Raw genomic sequence first — 27,295 nt, forward strand, 5'->3', positions numbered from 1 at the left:
CACCCAAACATCCGTCTTACCCGAATACCCTCCCAAGAAAGAGTCAATTAGTCTATCGACACAAGTATGACAAGAAACAAGGAACAAGAGTTGCACATCAAGTGGCAAACATAGACTCTTCTTGGAACAACAAATAGGCTTAAAGCCGAGATAGGAAGGCCATAAATTCCATGCGCATTCAAGTCATTCCAAAAGACATCCTCATCATCATACTTCAAAGGATCACCGGGATCAAATGGGTGGAGTGTCAATGGACACGAGTTTAGGATGCATTTCCTTTTCCCAATACTACCACTAGTACAATTATATATCCCATCTATTCTAGCATGGTCTACAATAACTAGAGGGTCATCCATAGTCAATCGGCCAACATGTTCAACATCACCATTTTCACACACAAGTTGGTCTTCATGACTTCCACAAGACAATGTACTATTACTTGCCACAATGGCCTCAACAATAGATGGATCAACTAGTGTATCCACAATCTCAAGTTGTACATTATCATCACCAAATGGAGGCACATTCGGCTCACCTAAAGACAAACTACTATTCACACTTAGTTGGCTGCTAGCCTCATTCACTAGAGTGCAAGAGTTAGTTTGATTACCTTGTAGCTCATGTGTAGCATGTCCACTTACAAGAACTTGATTAGGAAGGCTTGGATTCTCTATCAAGTTATCCAACTCCTTGCAAAGAGAGCTTTCCGTCCCTTTCATTCTTCCTTCCACTCGGTCCATTATTTGTTTCCATTATCTCCATTCGGCTACTAAGGTCATGTTTCATACCTATTATGGCAGCCATCAAATCGTTCATGGTCACCTTTTCCAATGCCATAGTTCCTAACAAAAGAAATTCTAAAACAAAAACACAAAAAACAACAAACTAGTTGATGTTAATGTTAGAAAAGAAAACATCCTCACAAGCCCTCAAGCTCTCACACTTTCAAATGCCTCTCAATTGGCCTCACAAGTGTTGGTAACTCGTTCATACTCCAAGGAGGTTACTTGGTACCAATTGGGGCTCGAGGTCGGAATAGATTCTTTTTTGAAACAACTTAAAGAAAATACGTACGGACTTGAACCAAGAAACTACAACGAATTTCAAAAGATAAAAGCACACAAAGAAACGTAGACACGAATAAACGGACCCAAAAACTAATTTACAACCTAGTAGACAATTGCTAGTTTGTTAATTAGCAATAGAATCAACAAATTGCAACTAAGAAACAAAGATTAGAAACTAAGAAATCAAAAAATTGAGCCTAAATTTGTCGTGTGAACAGTAAAACATGACGTGGAAGCCACGTATTGGTTGCGGTCTTGACAAATTTTATTTTCCAAAATTGGAAGTCTTGAACAATTTGTGATTTGGAATTGGTGGAAATTTATTTAGGAGGGAAACAAGTCTTGAAATTCTATTGTCAAATTCAAAAGTGGAAGACTTGACTTTTTTGTACCATCCCCCTTAAATCAAGGAAAGTTGTTGGGAAGTGATTGACTAGTTGATGGGTGATGGAAAGTCTTTCAAGACTAACAAGCTTTCACCTTTTTCTCTCAAACTTTATAGGTCTAGTATTCACTTTATTTTAACAAGTCTTGAAAGGGATGAAGAACATCAAGAACAACTTCAACAATCACCAAGAACACAATAATCCCAACAACCAATTCCAACAACAACAAGGCCAATAAATCACGGCCAAGTCCACCAAGATGACAACACAATCGGCTAAGGCTTTAAGTTCACAACAACACTTCAACAAATGCAAGCTCAAATTTAGCTCTTGACTCAAGAGTGTTAGTGATGAAGAAAACTAACACTTGAAACACCAAGACAAACAAAATGACTCCTAGATCTAGTGTTCAAGTCTCGGCCAAATACAAGAACACAACGAACTTTTGGCCAAGATCCATACTCAAGAACACTACTCTTTTTTTTTTTTGTATTTTCAAGCAAGCTAGCCCAAGATTGATCTTGTGGGAATAAAATCAAGCCATGCTTTGATACCAAATGATACAAGATCGACAAGGAAGGTACTAACACACACCAAAACAGTCCATGATTTGAAGAACCGAGGACCCCTTTTGGTGACCCCGCTCGGATTCACTACACAATAACAATACAAACACGATAACAATAAGATTCTAAGGTGTTCAACACCTATAATCAGCGAACCACAAACTAAGATTTCAACACAATAACAAGAACAAAAATGACACAACAAGGTCTCGGGTTTGGACACTCAAAACCGAGAATGAACACAACAACAATAATAAGATAAAATGATAGATAACTTGACACACAATGCACAAACACTATGAACCAAAGTGTATATTGAACACTAAGACCCAATAATTCATACAAAGAACATCAAGTTCTTACGGTGACCTCAAGGGAACAGAATCCCCAAGCAACTAACGTTTCAAAACAAGCAACCAACACAAGTGATTCAACACTTGTCACAAGTGATATCTACACTTGTATGAACACTCTCAAAGAGCTCTCAAAATATCATCTAAGTTATGACAAAATGATGTAACATGTTCTATTTATAGCCTAGGTTTCAACTTAATAAAAAATGACTAGAATGCCCTTATTGAGTCAAGACAAAAGGGAGGCCTTGGAGTGTGCATATTGGATGACTTTGGAGTGTTGGGACTTGTTCTCTACACTTCAAAGCTTGTTCCATTGGTTGGACAGCCACCCGAGCTCGAGTCTTTACGTATTGGTCCACAATCATGATCGTACTTGTATCAACGTGGCAATGACATGGCACTGATGTGGCAATGATTTGGCAATGACATGGCGCGTGTGTAGTGCACTCTCCGTTGTGAGAGTGGGATTTTGATTTTGAGGTTGAAATTAATTCACTTGAAAGTTGTCAAGGGGATAAATAATTGCCCGATTAGTTTAGGGTTTAAAGTAAGTTTTGGCGACAAGTCCGGGGAGGGGTTTTGATGTCTTTTCTCTCCTATTAATTAAGGAAGCACTCCTGCCTAGTGCTGGAAGATCATGGAAATTGGTGACCTGATGACAGGGGAGCGGCGACTGAAGTCCCAGTGGACGACAACCATAACAATAATGGTCCTAGTGCTGTAGAGGGAGAAAACTCAATGGCTCTGATACCATGAAGTTTTCAAAAAGAAGAAAACCTCTTTGTAAATTTTGATGGATTTATATACGTATACAGTAAGTCCTACTAAATAAGGAAAGAAAATATTACATAATCAATCACAATTCATACGATACCAATTACTCCTAAGCTAGGAAATCAGTCTATCAACCAAAAGCTATCTCAAAGGATGTTGCCTATTTGCTTAAAGAAACTCAAAAAGAAACCATCCAATCATTCAGGTAGGATCCCAAGGATTTTTTGCCAAAAGCCTCCACTCCAAGTCAAGGAAATGGAGTACTAAGCTGATAGAGTTTTCCCAAATAGAGAGCTGCAGATGTACTGACAGTGCTGGAAAGTGAGCCTATTCGTGGGAATGCTAATTTTACCCGATTTCTCATGGGGGAAACAGAATCTATTTCAATGCAGGATTCAAATCTTTCGACATCACTAGATGGACAGTCGAGAGAGATACGTGGTTTGAATGGGTGGAGAGAAGTCGTAACATGATGAGAAGGTCAACCATGAGTGTAAAGGCTTTGATGTGGCTCTGTACCATCTTCAAAGAAGCGTCCAAGGATAGGGAGAAGGTGATTAGGAGATGGAATAACAAAGAAAAATTTACTGAGATCTTTTGTACTCGAAAGGTGAACGAGTATGGTAGATATTTGAGCATCATATCATTTAATGGTCTGGAGAGGTCTGTCTTAATTGTCCCAGAACTAGCTCCAAATACAGGGTGGAATGAAATAGCATTTAAGATAGAGAGGTTCGTTCAATGCTCTCACCAATTGAAGACTGCTGAACAAACCAGAAATAGTAAGAGTGATCTCTCGTACGCCAGAGCAACAACGGAAAGCAAATGGCATTTAAACACTCTCGGCGAGTCGTCAATCACTTGCAATGAAGGAGATCTACATATTACAGATTCCCCTGGCGCAAGAGACACTGGACTTTTCAAGAGATGTATTGTGGGATCTTTTAAAGAAAGAGAATCAGAACTCCCCTCTTTATCTAACATCAGGAGATGGAGTGCAGTTTCTTGGAAGGCTGTGTTCGGGGTCAGCATCTATGAGATGGCCAGCAATATGTTCCTTTTTGAATTTCCAAATAGGAACATTGCGGAACAAATCATCCAGAGGAAGTGGAGTTGGGGAAAGACCAGAATTAATTTTCAGTGGTGAAACCTTGTCATAGATGCGAAAATTCGAAATTGAAACCCAAAACAACTTGGGTTCGTGCCATGAGAGTGCCTCTACAGCCTGGTCACAACAGTTTTTTTACAGAAATTGGGAACCTCTGTGGAGGATGGGTAGAAACGGAGGAGGAGACGGAGCTAAAAATCATCTGAAGTGTGCAAGAATCAAAGTCTGAGGAGATGGACAAAACTGCCCCAACGAAGTGTCAATTGAAAGAGATGGAATAGAGTTTTTCATCCTTATCTGGGTGGAATAAAAGGTTCGCTTTCAGAAGATGTCACTGGAAGTGGGAGAAAGTTATCAGATGGTGTCGCCGGAGCTGGGAGAATGCAGCACTGGACCCAGAGGTACGATATCAGTAGAGAACCAACGGGTAAAAATCATGTCCACAGCAAGGAAAGGACGACTTTTTACCTAGGACTGACACTATGCAGGAGAGGCACGTGGGGGGCAGTGACAGCTAGTTTTTTTTTGAAATAAAGCTCCAAAGTCGCGTGTTAAAGGGGTGGAGAGCCTAGTCTGTTTAAAAAAGTCTTTGGGCCGGGGTGACAAACAAAAGAACTTTGGGCCTGATAGAGCAAATGTCATTTTTAATGACTTATCAGGCCCAAGTGTTGAAGGCTTCTTTGACCCTTTTCTTCCAGAAACAAACGAACAAGTCTCAGCCTTAAAGAGAGATTTAACAGAACTCCGGAGATACTCCGAAATATCTCTGTGCAGCGAAGGTGATGGAGATTAGCGGTGACGGAGCAGCTATGGTTTTGGAAATTGAAAACCAAACCATCAAAGCTTACATGCAGAATGATATGCAAATTAAAGAGTGGTTGGTGGAGAATGTTGAACCAATTCAACATGATCAGAGTCTTGCAATTCAGAAGGAGAAAGAGACATCTGCATGGGTGAGACAAAATTTAATCAAACTGGGGAAAATGTTTGGGATCGATTTTCAGGGGCATAAGGAGGAGGCACTAGAACTTCTTATGCAAATAGATAGTTCTAGGCAGGTTAGAAAGCTGGATAATGACTCCATTATCAGGAGGCCGAGATATAAGGGGGTACATAAGCTCAAAAGACTTGCATCTTTTGATGTAAATTTCAAATGTGAAGGGAAAAGAGAGGGGGAAAGAAAGCAAACCTTTACAATGAAGGCAAAACTTGTGTCATGGAATGTGAGGGGTCTGAATAGTAGGGATAAGAGGAGAATTGTGAAGAGTCTGATCTTCAACTGGAACGCGGATATAGTCTGTTTGCAGGAATCCAAACTAGAGGGGGAGATTCAAGATATGATAAAGGAAATTTGAGGTGGTAGATGGATTAAATATGCGTGTTTGCAAGCTAGTGGTACCAGAGGGGGCATTTTAATGTTATGGGACAGCAAATCATGGAAAGGTAAAGTATTGGAAGTTGGCTCTTACACTCTTACTTGCAAGTTCGAGGCAGTGTTACAAGATTTCAACTGCCATATTACATGAGTTTATGCTCCAAATTGCAGATTAGAAAAAGAATTCATGTGGGGGGAAATAAGTGCTGTTAGGAGTCTATTTGGGGGCCATGGGCAGTATGTGGAGATTTTAATACTACTAGATTTCCTTCGGAGAAGAGAAATTACAGAAAGAGAGCAGCATCAATGATAGATTTCTCTGACTTCATTGAAGATATGGACCTTCTGGACTTACAATTGGAAGGGGGTAGATTTACTTGGTACAAAGGAGACAACAATAACGTTGCTTCTAGAATTGACAGGTTTTTATTTTCTAAGTAATGGGATGATACTTTCAGCAAAATAAAATAGGTTGCAATTCAGAGATTGTGCTCTGATCACAACCCCATTGTTTTACAATGTGGAGTTTGGGAACACAAGAAGTCCTATTTCAAGTTCGAAAATTGGTGGCTGAATACAGATGGCTTTGTGGAAAGAATCAGAGGTTGGTGGGATTCTTTTGTTTATACTGGCAAACCTGATCGCATCCTTGGATGTAAGCTAAAAGCCCTCAAAGGCAAATTAAAGGAGTAGAGCAGAACTAGTATGGGAAATCTGGGAATGCAAAACGTGCAACTTCTTAGTCAATTAGCCACCTTGGATGAAGCAATGGAAATTAGAATTCTAACAGAAGAAGAGTCAGCTTTGAAGGCATCTCTACTTGTGAAATATGTGAAGAGCACCTAAAAAATGAAGAGATTGCATGGAGACAAAGATCAAGAGCATTGTGGTTGAAAGAGGGGGATAAAAATACCAAATATATATTTCCATAAAGTGGCAAATGCACATAGAAGAAGCAACAACATAGACAATTTGGTGATTCAAGATGAACCAGTGAGGGATTCAGAGAAAATTAAAGCAGAGATTATTGGGTTCTATCAGAGGTTATATTCAGAAACTACAGAGAAAAGACCTAATAGTAATTTGATCAACTGTCCGATGATTACTGAAGCTGAAAGTGATGCTCTGCAAAAGGATTTTGAGGAACAAGAAGTACTTTCATGTCTGAAGATGTGTGCCATGGATAAAGCTCCAGGCCCAAATGGATATACAATGAGTTTCTTCGTCAAATGCTGGGAAGTAGTGAAAAAGGATATCATGGAAACTTTCAAGAACTTCCATGACTATGGCATCTTTGAGAGGAGTTTCAACACAATATACATTGCTTTGATCCCAAAGAAGACGAGAGCCAAAGAATTGCGAGATTTTAGGCCCATCAGTCTTATAGGCAGTGTTTACAAGCTAATTTCAAAGGTGCTTACAGAAAGATTGAAGAGAGTTGTCGACAAACTGGTAGATGTCCAGCAAATGACTTTCATTAAAAACAGACAATAATGGATGCTATCTTAATTGCAAATGAGGTAGTAGATTCCAGAATCACACAAGGAAAAGTAGTAATTTTGTGCAAACTAGACATTGAGAAGGCTTATGATCATGTAAGTTGGGAATTTTTATTAAGAATGCTAGCTTGTATGGGATTTGGAAGGAGGTGGATTCATTGGGTAAGATATTGTATTTCCACTATTCGGTTGTCGGTTCTTATCAATGGATCACCTGAAGGTTTTTTCCGTGCTCAAAGGGGCTTGAGACAGGGTGATCCGCTGTCCCCGTTTTTATTTATCATTGTCATGGAGGGTCTAAATAACATGATAAATGTGGCTTGACAGAATGATTGTCTCAGGGGTTTTGAGGTAGCTACAACTCAAACCTCAAGTCCAAATAACAACATGGAAGTTACTCATCTACAATATGTCGATGATACCTTAATTTTTTGAGATGCTGATGAAGGGCAATTACTGATTCTGAGATCAATACTAGTACTCTATGAAGGTGTCTCTGGCCTTCATATCAATTGGAGAAAAAGTCAGTTGTTCCCAATCAATGAAGTCCCAAATATGGTGGAGTTGTCTAGAATTCTAGGAGGGGAAGTAGGTTCTCTACCTACCATTTATCTGGGAATGCCTTTAGGTGCCAAATCAAAAGTTTTGAACATCTGGAATGCAATAATTGAAAAGTGTGAGAAGAAGCTAAGCAGCTGAAAATGTCAATACATCTCCCTGGGAGGAAGAGTCACTCTCATAAATTCAGTTTGGATGCCCTTCCAACCTACATGATGTCTATCTTTCCCATTCCCGATGGTATAATCCAGAGACTAGACAAGATTAAGAGGGATTTCCTTTTGAAAGGGATTAAGGAGAGTGACAATGTGCAACATCTAGTCAAATGGAAAAAAGGTTCTCTGGGGAAGAAGCAAGGCAGGTTAGCAATAAGGAACTTAAAATTGCAAAGCGAAGCTCTTAGATTGAAATGGTTATGGAGGTATTCTCAAGAGCCTCAAGCATATTGGGGCAAAGTAATCAAAGCTAAATATGGAGAGGAAAATAAGTGGGTGACAAAGGAGGTTCTCACACCTTATGGTGTAAGTCTATGGAGGTCCATCAGAATACTTTGGCCTCTTTTGAAGAACAACACAATTGTCAGGACAAGTTATGGAAGAAAAACATCTTTCTGGGAGGACAAATGGTTGGGCACTTCCAGTTTGAAAAATTCCTGAGATGTATAAGCTGTCGGTGCAAAAACATATTAGCTTAGCTAACATGACACAACAAGGTTGGAATCTCCCGTTTAGAAGGAACTTCAATGATTGGGAAATTGAAAAAGTGACAGAATTTTTCAGTGCTCTGGATGGTTTTTAAGGAATGGAGGAGGAGCCTGACAGGTTGTCGTGGATCAAAGACAACAAAGGTACGTTCAGTGTGAGCTCAGCTTATAAGTTCTCACTTGTATGTTACTGTTACTGGGCAACAACTCATTTCTCACTTAAGATTTAATACCATGTAAAAAAGAAAAGAAATTGAAAGAAAGCGCTCTGGATTACTCCTTCAAGCAATTGAGGTGGGGGTATAAACTGCTAATATGAATGTTTCAAAGAAGGAAGGAGAATCAAATACATAATTATGGGGAGTAAGCTATACTATATTTACCAGATCCTAGAATATCTACTAGATTCTAACAACTACCTTTTCTTTCCTTTTAATAGTTCTGACCACTACTATATGTTTAAGAGAAGGACGTTGCCAAAATGTTAAGAGGTGGTGAATATCTTTTTCTTTTACACTATATGCAAAGACTAACAAATTATCTCATAGATTGGAATGTCATGATCAAGTTTGCAAAATGGATTTGTTCATCCATTCTCATGATTTTGACACTTCTTAGGTGTTTGAGTTTTTGGAGAGTCTCTCTGCCAGCTTGAATGATTTAGCATCCAGGGAACTTTCAATGCTTAAAGCATTAAAGGTAACTTCAAATTTACTATATGTCAAGACTTAAGAGTTCAGCTTATGCTTGGTCTGTTTCACCTATATGCTTCACCTCTTGAAGATTTTTCTATTCTGGTAATATAGAAGAAAGAGGAAGGTGAATCTCCTTTCGGCATGGAGGATCTTGCATACTATGTCAAAAGAATCAAAGATCAACAATTCCATATTAATTTTGGAGTAATTAGACAGTACTTTCCTATCATGTTGGTTTTATCCGGCATCTTCAAAATCTGCCAAGACTTATTTGGTAATCACTGCAGTTGTATTTGGTTGTTGTCTTTGTTTCTTCTTTCCTAAAGTATTGTGCAAGAATGTAAATAATTGTAATTCTTTGTTCAATATTAGGCTTAGGTTTTAAGGAAGTTGAAAATGCTGTGGTTTGGCATCCAGATGTTCAGCTTTTTTCAGTTTCAGATTTAAGTTCTGAAGAGCTTGTTGGATATTTTTACCTAGATCTGTACTCCAGGTTATCCCAGCTTGATTACTCTTTTTCTGTTTTAATGTACTTGCTTTATCAGCTTTATGGTAGAACACTGAAAATCTGTTACAATTTGAACAGAGTAGGCAAATATGCTCACACTTGTGTCATAGCTCTTCAGAATAGTTCACTAAATAATGGTTCTAGACAGGTAACTGCTGAATGTATCACTTGCTGAATTCTAGTGCTTGGATTTTCAGTTAATGACATTTCCTTGAACCCAGATTCCTGTGGCTCTACTTGTTTCTCAATTTGAAAAGGAAGTTGATGGTCACCCTGGGTTATTGCAATTCTCAGAAGTGGTTAATCTTTTTCATGAATTTGGTCATGTGGTATGTAACTTTCCTTTGAAGCCAGTGCAAAATTTAAAAACTAGTCTAAATTCCAGTTGTTTCTCGTCACGTTATAATGCATTTGGAGAGCTATGTTATCCTGTCACTTGCCTTCCAATTAAATAATATATAAAAGGGCAGCCCGGTGCACTAAAGCTACCGCTATGCGCGGTGTCCGGGTAAGGGCCCTACCACAAGGGTGTATTGTGAGATGGTAGATGGTAGCAGCCGCAGTCGCCAGTCGAGTAAGTTGGTAGAGCCAAAATGGGAAAATAAGCCCTAAAATTAGCTTTTAACCCTAAAACCCTAATTTTTTAAAAAAAAATTTAAAAGGCAACGCCTTTGTCGCCTTGCCTCGCCATGTTGCCGTTCTCGCAAAGGCGTTGCCTTTTGGATGTCGCAGCGCCACGACGACAAGAGGCGACTATGCCTTGCATGGCGACGTGGCGAGCACCTTTTACATCACAGACCTCCATACTCTGAACTGCTTCATTCTTTTTGGATTGGAGGGAGTAACGATAACATCCAAAATATAGGATTTTCCCAATAAAAAATCAATACTAGTAAGTGACATTAATTGTTAAGAAACAATAGACCGAATAAGCAGTATATATATATATATATATATATAGTACTTTTGTGATTTCTTAGATCTAATATCCTTTGTTTAGCCATCACTAAGTATAACATCTGCAAAATTTAGTTCTTGTTAATATTATTATATTGCTTTGTTGTTACCTATTATCAAAAACAAAAAAATGGTGGATTGATAGAAGAGAATTACAATGAATCAATTGTTTGGTAGATCTTGATGATATTAACTATCCCATACGACATCCTCCAATTGAAAAAAATTATGAAATTGTAATGTTATAGTAGAATAATAAAACTATCTACTATCTTATGGCAAGTTCTGAAATTTGAACTTCCCTAGATTATGACTAAAGTTTTAAGCAGGTAAAACTCCTTTTCTGTGGTGTGCTAGTTCAGTTTTTAGACTGGCTTTCCTCCTCTAATAATATGCTCCTGTAGATGCTTGATAAATAGTGTACTTATGCCCTGTAGTTTAGACCAAAATTGACGGGGCACCACTTTGTCGATACTTATCATTTTTCTGTGGTACTCATGTTGATAAACTTTGACCTTAATTGTACTTCTTTATATAAAATCTCATCCACACTTCCGGGTTAATTTTGCAACAGCCACACATTCTTACTCGTGTATTTAATTCAGGTACATCACATTTGCAGCTGCACATCCTTTTCAAAATTCTCGGGGCTGAGTTTGGATCCTGATTTTGTGGAGATCCCTGCCCTTTTGATGGAGAATTGGTGTGTTCTTAATAGTTTCCCCTTTATATTGTTAGTTTATGGTTTTATAAGTTTGAAATACTTGTGCTAGGTGCTACGAAAGCCTCTCTTTGAGACTGATCTCTGGCTTTCATCAGGTACTTCCACTGTAATTTCTTTTCGTTCTCGACTATTTTCTGTAGTAATGTCAGATACTCAGACTTGCTACTATTCTTTTTCTCCTTGCTCTTCCATCCATGATCTCTGCTGCAAGAAATGTTCGTTTGAGTTTTGAGAGATAGTTCCCTTATAAAAATGAAAATAATAATCAGTTGCTAATTGTGGAAGAAACAAAGGAAACTTTCACCTTGTGCAGTTGCGTTTTCAGTTACTTATGTTAACCTTTAAGCAAGTTGAACCATAGACTTAAAGTTTGACACACCGGTTTCAAATCAAAAACCATGCTTTATGTGAAAGTTATTGCAAACAAGTTTGGTAATTGTTTTATATCAGATAGTTCGATTATGTTAATCCTCTATCTCTGTCATATGCCTTTTGTAGGATATCACAAAGCCCATTAAGGATGATCTTTGTAAATCACTTAAGAAATGGCGATGCTCCTTCTCAGCACTGAAATTGAAACAGGAGATTTTTTATTGTAAGCCTTTCTATTAACTTGCCAAAACTTAGCAATGTACTGATTCTTTTTCTAATCCATGAAAGGCTAACTTAGTTTGTTCTGTGGGTCCTTTTAGATGCTAAAATTGGTATTCTTCAACTCAAGCATGTATAACGTGATTTCCTAGGAAATATAATAATTCTGTCAGATACACTTGCTACTGCATGTATTCAGAACTTGCGCTTTTCATGCATGCCTTGTTAATTTGCCACTATTTCAGTGACATGCTTGCTTCTTTCCAATTTTTGTATGATATATTTTTGGGATGCACCCAATGAAATCCCACAAGTGGATTCTGGGAGGGAAAGTCTACCATATCGTACCACACCTTCGTGGAGGTAGAGAGACTATTTTTCAAAAGACCCTTGGTTCAAGTGCAACAAATCCAGGTACAAGGAAGAGGGAACAGTGAAGGAACCATAACAACTAATAAGAGAAGTAGTGCAAAGCCTACCAGGGAGGAATAAGAACAAGAACAAAATAATGCGATAATCGAAACACAATAAACAATAGGCAATGATGGGTATCAAAAGCAAGAAGTACAAGAATATGGCTAGTATGACGACAAACACCACCAAGCCTAAACCTTCTAAAAAGCAAGACGACACTCCACTACCTACTAAGCTTCTACCCTGATATGCATCCTTCACATCCTCCTATCTAAGGTAGTTGCACAATGTCCTATCTAGTCACCTCTCTCCAATATTTCTTCGGCCTACCTTTACCTCTCCTCGTACCTGCTATATCCAAGTTCTCGCACCTTCTCACTTGGGTGTTTACACATTTCCTCTTTATACGTCTAAACCATCTCAATCTCGTTTCCCTCATCTTATCACCATGGAGGCCATTCCTATCTTATCCTAAATATCCTCATTCATATTCTTATCGGTCCTGGTATGCCCACACATCTACCTCAACATCCTCATTTCCATAATATGCTTCTTCTAAACGTAGGAGTTTTTGACTGGACAACACTCCGTCCCATATAATAAAGTCGCTCAACCACCACTCTATAAAACTATCTTTTAAGTTCAGGTGGTATCTTCTTATCACTCAAGACGCCAGAAGTAAGTCTCCATTTCATCCATGCCATACCGATATAATGCGTGACATCATTGTTGATGTCCTCTCTTCCCTAGATTACAGACCAAGATCCTTGAAACTATCTCTCTTGGGGATAGATCGTGTGCCAATCCTCTCTTCCATGCGTACCTCATGCACTGTATCACTGAATTTGCACTCTAATTTGTTTTGGTCATGCTCAACCTGAACCCTTTAGACTTCATAATTTGTCTCCAGAACTCCAACCTAACATTAACTTTGCCGCGTGTCTTATCAATCAATACTATGTCATCTGCAAGTAGTATATACCATGGCACCTCATTTTGGATACACCGCGTCAATCGTCAATCACCAAGGCAAATAAAAATGGGCTAAGCACTGATCCTTAGTGCAACCCTATCTCAAGTGGGAGGTGCTCCGAGTCTTCTCTCACTATTCTAACTCGAGTTTGGCTCCATCACACGTCCTTTATCGCCCTAATGTAAGCCATCGATACACCCTTAGCCTTCAGACATCTCAAGAAGACTTCCCTCAAGACTTTGTTGCAGGCCAATGAACACCATATGTAAATCCTTTTTTTTTTTCCTACATTTCTCCACCAGTCTCCTCATAAGATGGATGGCTACTATAGTCAATCGCCCCGGAACCTGAATTGGTTCTTAGAAATTAGGACACCCCTCCTCACCCTCATCTCCACTATGCTTTCCCAAATTTCAAATTGTGCCGTAGCAACTTAATACCCATGTAACTGTTACAATTTTGGATATCAGCCTTGTTCTTGTACAACAGAACGATTGTATTCCACCTCTATTCTTCGGGCATTTTTGTCGTCTTAAAAATAACATTAAACAACCCAACCATACTTGCCATGTCTGTGCTCTTCCAAAATTCCACTGATATCTCATCTGGTCCGGTCGCTTTTCCCCTACCCATCTTACTAATAGCACGCTTAATCTCCTCAACCTTAATACACCTACGACACCTAAAATCCCGATGTCTCTCAGAGTAATCCAAATGATCGAACATACTGTCTCTGTCCCCTTCTTCGTTCAAAAGTTTGTGGAAGTATGTTTGTCATATTCACCATATGAGGGTCTCTTCCACCAACACCTTGCCTTCCTCATCCTTGATGTATTTTACTTGTCAAGGTCTCGTGTCTTCCTCTCTCGCCTTTGTGAGCCTGTACAATTTCTTGTCTCCGTATTTGTCCCCTAGTTTAAAATACAGTTGTTTAAAAGTTATCGTCTTTGTTGCCGTAACCGCTAAGTTAGCCTTCGTTTTCACGGCCTTATATATTTCCTTATTCGTTCGCTTCTCCTCCTCATCTTTGCACTCCACTAACGTTGCATAAGTAGCCTTCTTTGCCTGCACTTTGCCTTAGACATCTTCATTCCACCACCAATCCCCTTGCATCAGTAGCCTTCTTTGCCTTAGACATCTCTATTCCACCACCAATCCCCTTGATGCCCGCCAAGTTATCCCTCGACACCCCTAGCACCTCTCGATCAACATTCCTAATGCTACTAGCTATCTTATCTCACATGTCGTTCGCGTCTCGACTATTTCTTAGCCCCTATCGCCATCAACTTCTCCCCTATCTCCTGTGAGAGGGCAGGGGTCAATCCACCCCATTTAATCCTTGGTCGTTCATATAAAGTCTTCTTCCTCCTCTTTTTCTTAACCTGTGGATCTACCAACAAAAGCTTATGTTGGATTGTAAGATTCTCACGCAGGATAACTTTGCAGTCCTTACAAAGGCCTCTATCACCTTTCCTAAAGAGCAGTAATCTATTTGAGTATGTCCAAGCCTATTACAATAACTACACTTAGGTCGAGAATAGCATTCTCCAGAGTATGTCCAAACCTTTTACAATAGCTACACTTAGGTCGAGATCTTTCAAATCAACCTTCCCCTCGTCGATTCTTCATAAACTCTGACATCTGAGTTTCTGATCTCATTAAGATTTAGATTTAATCATGAAAAAGAAATACTGCCGGAATTTGGGCAGGAAAAAAAGAAAAAGTCGTCGGATATAAGATCTGATGTCCGAAAGTTGCTCTGAATCAGAAAATAATCATATGAGCAACCTCGGAATGAATAAGCGAGGCTACTGAAAAAAATTGTCGGAAATGTCGCCGGAAAATTCTGCACGCGCCGGTGTGTGGGCTGACGCGCTCGTCGTAGAATTTCTTTCGGCGGCGCGTGTGCTGCCTATTCTCAACGCATCTTAGGAAGAGAATGATCAATATTGCGTGTGTCCAGGAGACCAAGTGGGTAGGTTCTAAGGCTAGGGATGTAGATGGGTACAAGTTGTGGTACTCTGGTAGTGAGAGGCATAGGAATAGTGTTGGTATCTTAGTGGACGATGAGCTTAGAGAGCAGGTAGTTGAGGTGAAAAGGGTTAGTGATAGGGTGATGACTGTCAAGTTAGTCTTTGGGGGGTTTACTTTGAACATCTGTAGTGCGTACGCGCCACAGGTGGGCCTGGACGAGGAGGAGAAGAAGATATTTTGGGAGGTTTAGGACGAGGTGGTAAGAGGCGTGCCTAGTTTGGAGAAGATTTTCAGAGGAGGGGATTTCAATGGGCACATCGGGTCATTGCCGATGGGTTATAGTGATGTGCATGGAGGCTTTGGGTTCGGGGATAGAAATGTTGAGGGAGCTGCTCTTTTGGATTTTGCGAGGACCTTTGGGTTAGTGGTAGTGAATTTCAGCTTTTCGAAGAAGGAGGAGCATCTGGTTACTTTTCGTAGTAGGTTAGCCAAGACTCAGATTGACTTTTTGATGCTTAGGAAGAGGGATAGAGCAATGTGTAAGGATTGTAAGGTTATTCCGAGTGAGAAAGTTGCGACCCAGCGTAGACTGCTGGTGATGGACTTGGTTATCAAGAAGGGCAAGATGAGACAGGGTGGGGAGGGTCGACCTAAAGTTAGGTGGGGTGGCCTGACTCTGGTTAGTGCCTTGGAGATAGGGGTGAAGTTGGAGGGGTTAGGGGTTTGGGAGTGTAGGGGGGACGTGGATAGTACGTGGGATAAGGCTGTGGGATACATCAAAGAGTCCGTCTCGAGGGGCTGGTCTGGCCGGTATCGGGGGGATTGGTGGTGGAACGAAGACGTTAAGCAGAAGGTGGAGACGAAGTAGGCGACTTATGCTAAGTTGGTGGAGAGTAAGAATGAAGAAGAGAAGCGGGTTAGCAGGGAGGAGTATAAGTTAGCTAAGAAGGAGGCTAAGTTAGCAGTTACTACTGCTAAGACAACAACTTTTGAGAGTTTTGTATAAGTGGTTATAGGAGAAAGGCGGGGAAAAGAGGTTGTTTAGGCTTGCCAAGGCTAGGGAGCGGAAGGGTTGGGATCTGGACCAAGTGAAGTGCATTAAGGGGGAAGACGACGGAGTATTGGTGGACACCCTCATTAAGAAAAGATGGCAGTCGTACTTTCATGGGCTCCTGAATGGTGAGGAGGACAGAGGTGTGTTAGGGGAGTTGGAGCACACCGGGGAGTGTCGTGATTTTGGCTATTGTCGGCGTTTTAGGTAGAGGAGGTCAACGAGGCTATTTGCAAGATGTGAAGGGGCAGGGCGACGGAGCCTAACGAGATTCCTGTGGATTTTTGGAAGTTTGCTAGCGGGGCAGGGTTGAGGTGGCTGACCAACTTGTTTAACAACATTTTCAAGTCCTCAAAGATATCGGAGGCGTGGAGATGGAGCACGATGATTCCTTTATATAAGAACAAGGGTGACATTCAGAGTTGCAACAACTACCGGTGATACAATACAAACTTCGTACGTATCAAAAATACTCTAAAAACAGTCCACAAAGAAGAGGAAAACCGAGAGCAACACAAACACAAATCTTGGGTCCAACAACAACGAGAAACAAGGTATAACTGACACCAAAAACTCTAACAACAACAAGAGATAAACCACAATATGATAAGGAGAACAACAATAGGATAACAACAATCCAACGATTACAAGAACAACAACAACTAACGGTTTCCCTAGATAACACTAACTAAGACATGAAATGTAGAGATAGATAGTGAGACATACATTACAATAAGACCCAAGAACCCAAAGATATAATAAATCTAAGGACCCCTAAGACTTACAATAGCACCACCACACTCTTACGAAGACACAAGAGGGATTCCACTGCTCAAGCACCATCGTTTCCAAGTAATACACATTCACAAGTGAGTCCACACTTGCTCATGTCCTAGTTTCAGCCTAGGGAGGCTCTCCCTCAAGAGAAGTGTTCTTTCATCAATATTTAATAACTAATGAGCTAGAACCCTAACATGTTCTATTTATAAACTTATTACAATAAGTGACAAAATGACAAAAAGTGCCCCTTAGTGTTAAATGAACAAAATGGAGCCCATGGAGTGCAATAGAGGGGCGACTTTTGAGCCTTTTTCACACTTCAACTCGTACACTTCGTAGGTTGCATTCAAAATACTCAAAAGCGTCCATCTTCATGATCGTGCTTGTATCATCCTCTCCATCTTGAGAGGAATTTGACCTCAAATTCAAGGCACAAACCAAATGAAAATGGCTCTCAAAATAGTCCACAAAATTAGAAGAAACCGAGAACATAACAACTTTAAGTCTCGGCCAACATCTTCATTTTGCACCTCGGCTTTCTCTCCATCTTGAGATTTGCCTTCAATCTTATTCAACTCAATTAAGTTTCATCTCCGGCCAAGATAGCACTAGGAACGTTGTTATTCATTGTAGCCAAGAAGTTACCTACAAAACACAAACAAATTAGTCGTACAAGAAAGGTCCTCACATTCTCTCTTTATTTCTTTGCCTCTCGAATTCCTCAAACTTTAATCTCTCAAGTGTTGTAAGCTTGCTTGTACTCCGTGAGGTGTTGAGAGGTGAACCAAATGTTTACAACGACTGCAAAGAATTAAGAGAACACACAAGGACGTAAACACGAAGGAACGGTTCACAACCAACTCACAATCTAGTAAACGGTCACTAGCTTGTAAGTTAGTGTTGGAATCAACAAGCGAAACTAACAAGAAAATGAAACTACGAAATCAAAAATTTGAGCCAAAATTGTTGTGTGAACAGTAAAATGATGATGTGGCAGCCACGAATTGATTGCGGTTTCTACAATTTTATTTTCCAATGTCCAAGTCTTGACCCATTTTTAATTTTTGGATTGGTGGAATTTATTTGAAGGAGGAAATAATAAGTCTTGGAACCTTTTTCAAGTTTCAAATTTCAGTACTTGACTTTTGTAATATTTTTCCTTAAAACATGGGCCCTTGTCTCATGGAAAGTGGTTGGAAGTGGGTTGTAAAGTCATGAGTGTGTAGGAAAAGTCTTTGAGTCACAAGTACTAAACCTTGAAACTTGGATCTATTATCTTGCTAGACTAACACAATACACACTCTTTTTTCTTCAACTTCTATGATTAACAACCACTTTTTCTTCAACAATATATGGAGATGGTGAAGAATACCAAGAACACAAACTTTCAGTCTTGAAGTTCTAAGGTTCATGTTGGACCCCCCAAACAACAACACCTTTTCAAGCTTAAAATTCACAACACAATACCCACAATACACGTTCAAAATTTGAACCAACAACAATCGGCCATACTTCGGATTCACAACAACAACATCAACTTTTAAAGCTCAAACTTAGATTTAGAATCCTTTAGTGTTAGGGATGAAGAAGCTAACACTACCAACAATATAACACACAAAAAGGACTCTTAGATCTAAGTTTACACGAAACAATTCTCAGCCAAGACACAACAAGACACAATTTCGGCCAAGACAACAAAACTGGACAAATTTGCTTCTTTTTGGAATTTTCAGTTTTTAGCACTTTTTTTTTTTGAATTTTCAAGCAAGCAAGCCCAAGATTGATCTTGTAGGAACAAAATCAAGCCATGCTCTGATACCAAATGATACAATACAAACTTGGTACGTATCAAAAACACTATAAAAACAGTCCACAAAGAAGAGGAAAATCGAGATCAACACAATCACAAATCTTGGGTCCAACAACAACAAGAAACAAGGTGTAACTGACACCAAAAACACTAACAACAAAAAGAGATAAACCACAATATGATAAGGAGAACAACAATAGGATAACAACAATCCAACGATTACAAGATTACAAGAACAACAAGAACTAACGATTTCCTTAGATAACACTAAGACATGAAATGTAGAGATCTTGTGGGAACAAAATCAAGCCATGCTCTGATACCAAATGATACAATTCAAACTTGGTACGCATCAAAAACACTAAAAACAGTCCACAAAGAAGAGGAAAATCGAGATCAACACAAACACAAATCTTGGGTCTAACAACAACAAGTAACAAGGTGTAACTGACACCAAAAACACTAACAACAAAAAGAGATAAACCACAAAATGATAAGGAGAACAACAATAGGATAACAACAATCCAACGATTACAAGATTACAAGAACAACAAGGACTAACGGTTTCCTTAGATAACACTAACTAAGACATGAAATGTAGAGATAGTTAGTGTGATATACACTACAATAAGACCCAAGAACCTAAAGATATAATAAATCTAAGGACCCCTAAGACTTACAAAAGCAACACCACACTCTTACGAAGACACGAGAGGGATTCCACCGCTCAAGCATCATCGTTTCCAAGCAATACACATTCACAAGTGAGTCCACACTTGCTCATGTCCCAGTTTCAGCCTAGGGAGGCTCTCTTTCAAGAAGAGTGTTCTTTCATCAATATTCAATAACTAATGAGCTGAAACCCTAACATGTTCTATTTATAGACTTATTACAATTAGTGACAAAATGACAAAAGTGCTCCTTAGTGTTAAATGAACAAAATAGAGCCCATGGAGTGCAATAGAGGGGCGACTTTGGAGCCCTTTTCACACTTCAACTCGTACACTCCGTAGGTTGCATTCAAAATACTCAAAAGCGTCCATCTTCATGACCGTGCTTGTATCAATTGGGGTATTAAGTAGTTGTGTCATACGATGAAGATTTGGGAGAGAGTGGTGGAGTGGAGGTTGAGGAAGATTGTGTCTATTTCGGAGAATCAATTTGGTCGCTCGACGATTGAGGCAATTTACCTAGTGCGGAGACTAGTAGAGCAATATTGAGAGAGGAGGAGGGATCTTCACATAGTGTTTATTGACTTGGAAAAGACGTATGACAAGGTCCTTAGGGAGGTCCTTTGGAGATGCTTAGAGGCGAGGGGGGTCTCTGTGGCGTACATCAAAGCGATGAAGGACATGTATGGGGGGGTGAAGACTCGGGTAAGGACTGTGGGAGGAGATTCTTAGCATTTCTCAGTCTTGACAGGGTTGCACCAGGGATCTACTCTTAGTCCGGTTTTATTCACCTTGGTGATGGATATGTTGACGTGAAGTATACAAGACGAGGTGCCTTGGTGTATGCTTTTTGCGGATGATGTAGTTTTGATTGATGATTCGCGCCAAGGTGTTAATGATAAGCTGGAGGTTTGGAGACAAACCCTGGAGTAAAGGTTTCAGATTGAGTAGGACCAAGACGGAGTATTTGGAGTGCAAGTTTAGTGACGAGGCAATAGGACGAGGTGGTAGTGAAGTTGGACTCCCAGGTAGTTTGCAAGAGGGATATGATTCAGGGGAATGAAGAGATAGATGAGGATGTCTCTCACCGTATTAGGGTAGGTTGGATGAAATGAAGGCTCGCTTCGGGAATTCTATGCGATAAGAAGGTGCCCCCAAGCTTAAAGGCGAATTCTATGAGTTGCAGTCTGGCCGGCTATGTTGTATGAAGCGGAGTGTTGGTCGGTTAAGAATTCTCATATCCAAAAGTTGAAGGTGGCTGAAATGAGGATGTTGCATTGGATGTGTGGATTTGCAAGGGTTGACAGGGTTAGGAATGAGATTATTCGGGAGAAGGTGGGAGTGGTGTCGGTGGAGGATAAAATGCGGGAAGTGAGGTTGAGATGGTATGGTCTTGTGATGAGGAGGGGCATAGATGTTCCAGTTCGTAGGTGCGGTGGGTTGGCCTTAGATAGTTTCAAGCGGGGTAGGGGTAGACCGAAGAAATACTGGAGAGAAGTGATTAAGTGTGACATGGAGCAGTTACAGCTCACTGAGGACATGACCCTGGACAGGAAGGTATGGAGGAAAAATACTAGGATAGAGGGCTAAGGTGTGTGGATGTATCGTAGTCAGTAGTTAGGAGGGCGTTGGTGTCCTTTGTTTGGTAATGTACAATATTATTGTGGATGTCGTACCTATGTTATTTTTTGTATCATGTTTCATGCTTCTGATGTTCCTGTATATTGTCCTTTGTCTTGAGCCGGGGGTCTATCAGAAACAGCCTCTCTACTTCTTTAGAAGTAGTGGTATGGACTGCGTACATTCTACCCTCCCTAGACCCCACTACGTGGGAATATAATGGGTTTGTTGGTGCTTGACTGGGGTTTGCTCGCCGAGATGTTCTGATCATGATGGCGGTGTTGGTTTGTTTTGAAATATACCAACGAAAAATATATTTGTTTGGACAACAACCTTTGTTACCGGAAAACGATGCAGTGACGCCGGAATGATATTTTCCTCATGACCTCTCTGATACCATGTGAGAAAATAATGGAGAAAAATTATTATTGAATTGTGTCTACATATTTACAGACAATACATTACAATCCTTTTCTAAGTAGAATTTTCTATACTATTCCTATTCCTATTCTAACAATCACAAAATAAAAAGTCAAACTAGTTCTTGAACAAACTAGGATATAACTTTTGTAAAAAACAAAAAAGGATGAGTGCCCCAAGTGCCACTACCACTAGGAATATTTCATGGTTTTCATCCATATTTCCTCCAAAAGATGCTTAACCAGACTCCATAGTCTCGAGTTTCAGTAAACATATAAGCTATCTTGCAATTTACCATTATCAATCCTCTTCCTTGATTGAAGATCTTGAATAACACAACGATTAGGGAAACACTGGGTACTTGTCACGACCCGTACAGGACCTGGCCGGGTCGGGTATCTCAAACCCACCGAGGGCCGGAGATAACCCCTAGCCTTACCTCAAGAGCACAATAAAAGTAAACAACGGAAGCCAACCAAGTCAATGAGATATATAAAACCAAAAGAAAATTTAAAGAATCAAAACAAGACATTAATGATGTTTCAATCCTGTCCACAAAAGCCTCTAATCCGAGAATACCAACAAAGTCGGACATGCCCCTGACAATGACAAAAGAAATTCATAAATACGAGAAAAATAAGGAAATCTAAGAGAATGACCGAGCCTTCCGAAAGATGGAGGCTTACCACTTCACAGCTGACCAACAAGAGTACCAAACCACTTAATGCTGCACAGGATCACCAAAAAAGCCCTCGAAACATACATCATGAAACGATGTCGCGTTCGGAGACGATCAGTACGATGAGTACTGGCATGCAACCCAAGGGAAGGGATAAATAATGCATTTACCAAAAATTCAGTCATAAAGCCACATGCACAACAATTATATATATACATATATATAGGATGTCGGGATAGGGACAAGGGATATGAAATATGATCGTTTAAAACATTAGTCCTGAACTATGTATAGCTCATACCGACTTTTCAGGCACCCATAGGCTATATGGATTCGGCTCCCCCTGCCGGAAGGACCCTAGTCCATGTTAACTGCATGTACCGAGGAATGACTAAAGACACCAAGGCGATAGCCGTCCAAAATATATTGTGTATCCAGACACAATGGTCATATAGACCCCCAACGTCGGCAAACGTGGTTTTCAGTGTTGGTTCCCCTGGGACTACACCTTCTCGGCGAGCTACACAACTCCCTTTAAGCCAAAATTAAAACAATTCACATAAACCATCCATTAACCAAGGAGTCTTTCATTAAGGCATTTTCCAACTTGGTATTGCCATACCAATAGGCTTGCAAGCTGTTCCATTTATGCCAAACCAATCCATATAATCAATTTGACTCCAATTACTTGTTCAAAAATTCAAACCATAGCCACCAAGGACATTCAAACCTTTATATCCATTTATCCTTTAATGCAATGCGATGATTTCAAAAAATAAGTTTTAACTCTATAGAATCCATGTTCAAAGACCAAATTTTTGAAGTAGGTTAGGGTTCATATCATCATCCATAATCAATGTGAAACCAAGTACCAAATTCCACCATCTTCATAAGACACTTTCCATTCACAATTCACCATTTAAACCATGAAGAAAAACCATTAAAACAAGGGTAAAACCGTGCAACTGTAAATCAAACAAAACCCCCTAAACCCATAGTTTATCAAGCATTCAAAACACCAAAATACCAATTGAATAATGCAATAATATTATAATTAAAGTAGGGAGTGTACAACATGCCTGGAAGATGAAAGAATTTGGAGAAAAGCTCGAATCCTTAACTTTGAAGCTTGAACCCTAGCTTGAAATCGATATGGACACTTGGATTCGATTCCCATACCTTCGATGATGAAATTGGTGAGAAAAACATTGAAAAGAACTTGAATTTGAAGCCTTGGAAATTGAACTTTTGGGGAAAAATTCTTATTTGGTGTTCTTGAGAATTTGGGAGGAGAGGAATTGGGTATTTGGGTTATGGGATGAGGGAAATCACGTAACTATTAGTTATAGGATGATTTAGGACGTAAATGAGTAGTTTGCCCCCGAAAAACTGAAGAGAAACTTGTGTTTTAGCGTCTCTGGAAACATGAGCATGCCACACCCTTAGCGCGAAGCATACAGAGCATACCATACTCTTATCGCGGAGCACAGATCGCGCACCCTCACTGGTTCGCTCTCGAAATGCTCTTAACTTTTCACCCGGGTATCGGATTAAGGCGAAATCGGATGTATTGAAAAGAGGACTCAGTTATCTTTCATTTGGTGGATCTTGAGCTCCAAAATTCCATATATTCGAGAAGTTATACACGTTCAAAATTGACCCTTGCAGGATCGAATACCTAAATTCAGTCGGTAACAAAAATTCTCAACTAAACTTCACTCTTAAGTGTTTTCTATGAATATTCTTCACAAAGAAAGCACTTTACACACTAGGTAAATGATCATGACACTTATATTTGCATAGAAATCATGGTGTTCGGGTTTACAAATGTAGGAATGATGGTGTTACAGTACTACAACTTGGTTCCTTGATGATAGCAACAACGGTAAAGGTTAACAGAAAACTTACGTGCATGAAGAACGGATGATGATGTAATACTAGTTGTACAGGGTAAAACTTGTTCCAGAAATGGGGTGTAGAAAGTCATTGACCATTCTGACATGATTTCTTTTGCGACTAGGAGAGTAGCTTTTTAAGCATTTAGAGGAGCCTGTCATGAGCGTATTTGCACGAAAATCAACAGTGCGATGATTAAGATGCGCAGTAAAGGCTATCATCCCGTCGTGTGTATTTGCACCAGAATTAACAATGTAGTAATTAAGGTGCACACTAAAGGCAATACCCGATTGCACATAATTAGACGTGGCAACAAAAGGTGAGTCAAGTTTAGTCAGTTGTCGGCAAAGATGTTGAATTTCATCTGAAGATAGTTTCTCCCGAAGAAGTTTGAATGGACCAATAGCTAGACCCCTTGATGGACCTAAATGTTTTCCTCCAAGACTCCTGTTAGTCTGCCTGTAGTTTCCATCGTGTCTCCTTTGTATGCCTTAGCTTTCAGTGTTGTCAAAGGCACGCTTAAGCTCTAAAGCGAACTCATACAAAGGCGTGTTTCCTTTGTATGCCTTAGCTTTCACTGTTGTCAAAGGCGTGCTTAAGCTCTAAAGCGTTGAGTGCTTTGCCTCGCTTAATGTGCGCTTCAGTATTGTCATCTAGGCTTTATTACATACATTTTCTTGCCAATGAGCGTCTCCTGAAGAGGTGACACTAAACAATTGATATTTTACTTTATCGTAATTCTTTTTCAGTTTCCTTGTTCATATATTTGTTATACATGATTATTATTATCATAAGTCTTGGGTTAAGTATATATTTATATTTTTTCTCTATTGTGCCTTTTTTCTCATTGAAGTCCACCACTATATTTGCGCTTAAAGCTCGAACGGATGTTGGAGTTTTTTTATGCCTTTTGCTTTTGATGACACTGTTAACTTTCCACAATAATCACAACGCAAGTAATCTTTATCAGAAGTAATTGCCTTTGGTTGTTCATGAAAGATAGTTAACCCAGATTCTTTAATGGGAGCCTGATACAACATGACACCTCGTCGGCTCTTTTCATGTTGAACAGAGGATTATACATCCTCAAGAGAAGGAAAAGGAACTTTGCCAAGAACTTAAACCTTGATCTGATCATACTCTTGGTTCAAACCGACCATAAAATCATAGAACCTTTCCTTTTCAACCGATTGCTAAAAAAGAACCACATCATCCGTATACACTTGGCTTGGAAATCCTGATAATAGTCAATTTCCTGCCATAAACCACTTAGCTTAGAATAATAAGTAATAATGGTTAACTCTACTTAATGCATGAATTTTACTTCAAATTTCAAAATTACCATTGCAAGAGTAAGCACACTTAGTTGAAATCTAGATCTTTTAACCAATATCAAGCAATAAATATTGCTTTTGAGATTTGATGTGCATAGTATTCAAAACTAATGTCATAACAATTGAATTATCGAAATTCCATAGACCATTATTAGATGTTGTAGCCTGTTTCTTCTCTCCATTAATTTTTTTTTTGATAACCGTGGTGTCCGAGCCAGCTTGCTCGCACCTCGACTTATTCCACGGGATACCTGTCCCACCAGCAGTAGGCACCAGATAACTCTGTCCACCAAGGTTAGAACAGATAGGAAGAAATTATCTAGTGTTTGTCTCTGTTGGGAATTGAACCTGAGACCTCATGGTGCTCAACCCAACTTCATTGAACCACTTGGCCACCCCCTTGGGTGCTTCTCTCCATTAATATAATGAAGCAATTTTTAAGATTTAATATAGAGCAAACAAGACCTTGACCCAGAAAAATTCGTACCAGCCCCGTCTAGTTTCACAATTCCGATTTGAGAAAATTATTCTCCACTGCCTTTGTGTCCCCCATAGTTTTAATAGGACTTCAAATCAGAAAATAGAATTTTCTAAAACACTAGAAGGAAATATCTTCTACTCAGTCTGTTGGAGAAGAAAGAAAAAACTGAAAAACTCGTCATGCAAATCAGTCTCATTGGAAAACCAGATGTGCGTTGTTCAGAACCTTAGCTCCCATGATTTAAAAAATCTGAAACTTGCGGAGTAGGCTCGTAATTGACAGGCGAACCTAAACAAGAAAGAATCTTGAAAACTTTTGCTGGAGATTGCCTTTGCCGACAGCTTCAAGTTGAGAGAGAGCTCAACCTCTTTTTGATAGAAAAGGAAGCCTAATGCTGGAATGGAGAAAACTCACTTCAAAAGGCAGCAATGAGCCAATGACTTTGATGCAATGTAGAATTTGAGAAAGAAGAAAGAGGCTTCTTTGTACTTCAGTATGCCTCTACATCCTATGATAATGAGTATTTATACAAGTAAATCATAGCTAAATAGGCAAAGACAATCGATTGCAATAAAAGAAAATATTCTATACCTATAATTACGTCGGGAAAAGGAAAAATAAAGTCTCCTAATTCATGCTAATTAATTAACATAATCACCAAATACACATGCATAGAGTTTGCAATAACACACTGAGCATTGAATGTTTGATAGGACTCCTGAATTATCAGAATGCTGTCATATACACTGGTAAATAGTTTTTGGGTTTCAAATTTGTACTGCAGATGTCTTTTTATTTTATTTTTCTTTTTTATATGGAAGGGAGGGAAGGGGAGCCTTGGAGTAACTGATAAAGTTGCTGCCATGTGACCAGGAGGTCACAGGTTCAAGCCTTGAAACCAACCTCAGGTAGAAATGCAAGGTAAGGCTGCGTACAATACACCCTTGTGGAGGGGCCCTTCCCCGGACCCTGCGATAGCGGGAGCTTTAGTGCACCGGGCTTCCCTTTTTATGGGAGGGAGGGGTGGGCACTGCACGGGCTACTCAAAAAGAAGATGTTTGGGCAATGATTGTTATCATGCTTAAACTATATTAGCTGGCAATACATTAAGCAAATGTTTTGGACAGTTGAAGGTTGGTTAATGCAGTAGAAAAAAGCACAAACCTAAGAATTTGTCGCTTTATATTTCAGAGTCACTTAACAGAAGTTGATACTCATCTTTTCAGGTCTATTTGATCAAATTATTCATTCAACCGAGAATGTTGATATTATTGGGCTGTTCCAGCATCTCTATCCAAAGGTATGATTCGTTACTCTTATTTATT

The 27,295-nt window shown here is 39.6% G+C and overlaps 1 protein-coding gene across 1 annotated transcript in view; it reads left to right on the forward strand.

Annotated features, from left to right (window-relative positions):
* Positions 1–27,270, forward strand: part of LOC107878381 (probable thimet oligopeptidase) — a gene marked incomplete at both ends in the record, with an annotated part of 39,197 nt that extends 11,927 nt beyond the window's left edge. Inside the window, 9 exon segments of the mRNA XM_047396835.1 lie at positions 9,011–9,091; positions 9,199–9,361; positions 9,460–9,580; positions 9,674–9,743; positions 9,817–9,924; positions 11,158–11,255; positions 11,326–11,371; positions 11,775–11,871; positions 27,197–27,270. Coding sequence (XP_047252791.1) covers positions 9,011–9,091; positions 9,199–9,361; positions 9,460–9,580; positions 9,674–9,743; positions 9,817–9,924; positions 11,158–11,255; positions 11,326–11,371; positions 11,775–11,871; positions 27,197–27,270 — 858 coding nt within the window.
* Between the last annotated feature and the right edge of the window lie 25 nt (positions 27,271–27,295).

The sequence above is a fragment of the Capsicum annuum genome, chromosome 9 (genome assembly GCF_002878395.1).
Source record: "Capsicum annuum cultivar UCD-10X-F1 chromosome 9, UCD10Xv1.1, whole genome shotgun sequence".
Lineage (NCBI taxonomy): Eukaryota > Viridiplantae > Streptophyta > Magnoliopsida > Solanales > Solanaceae > Capsicum > Capsicum annuum.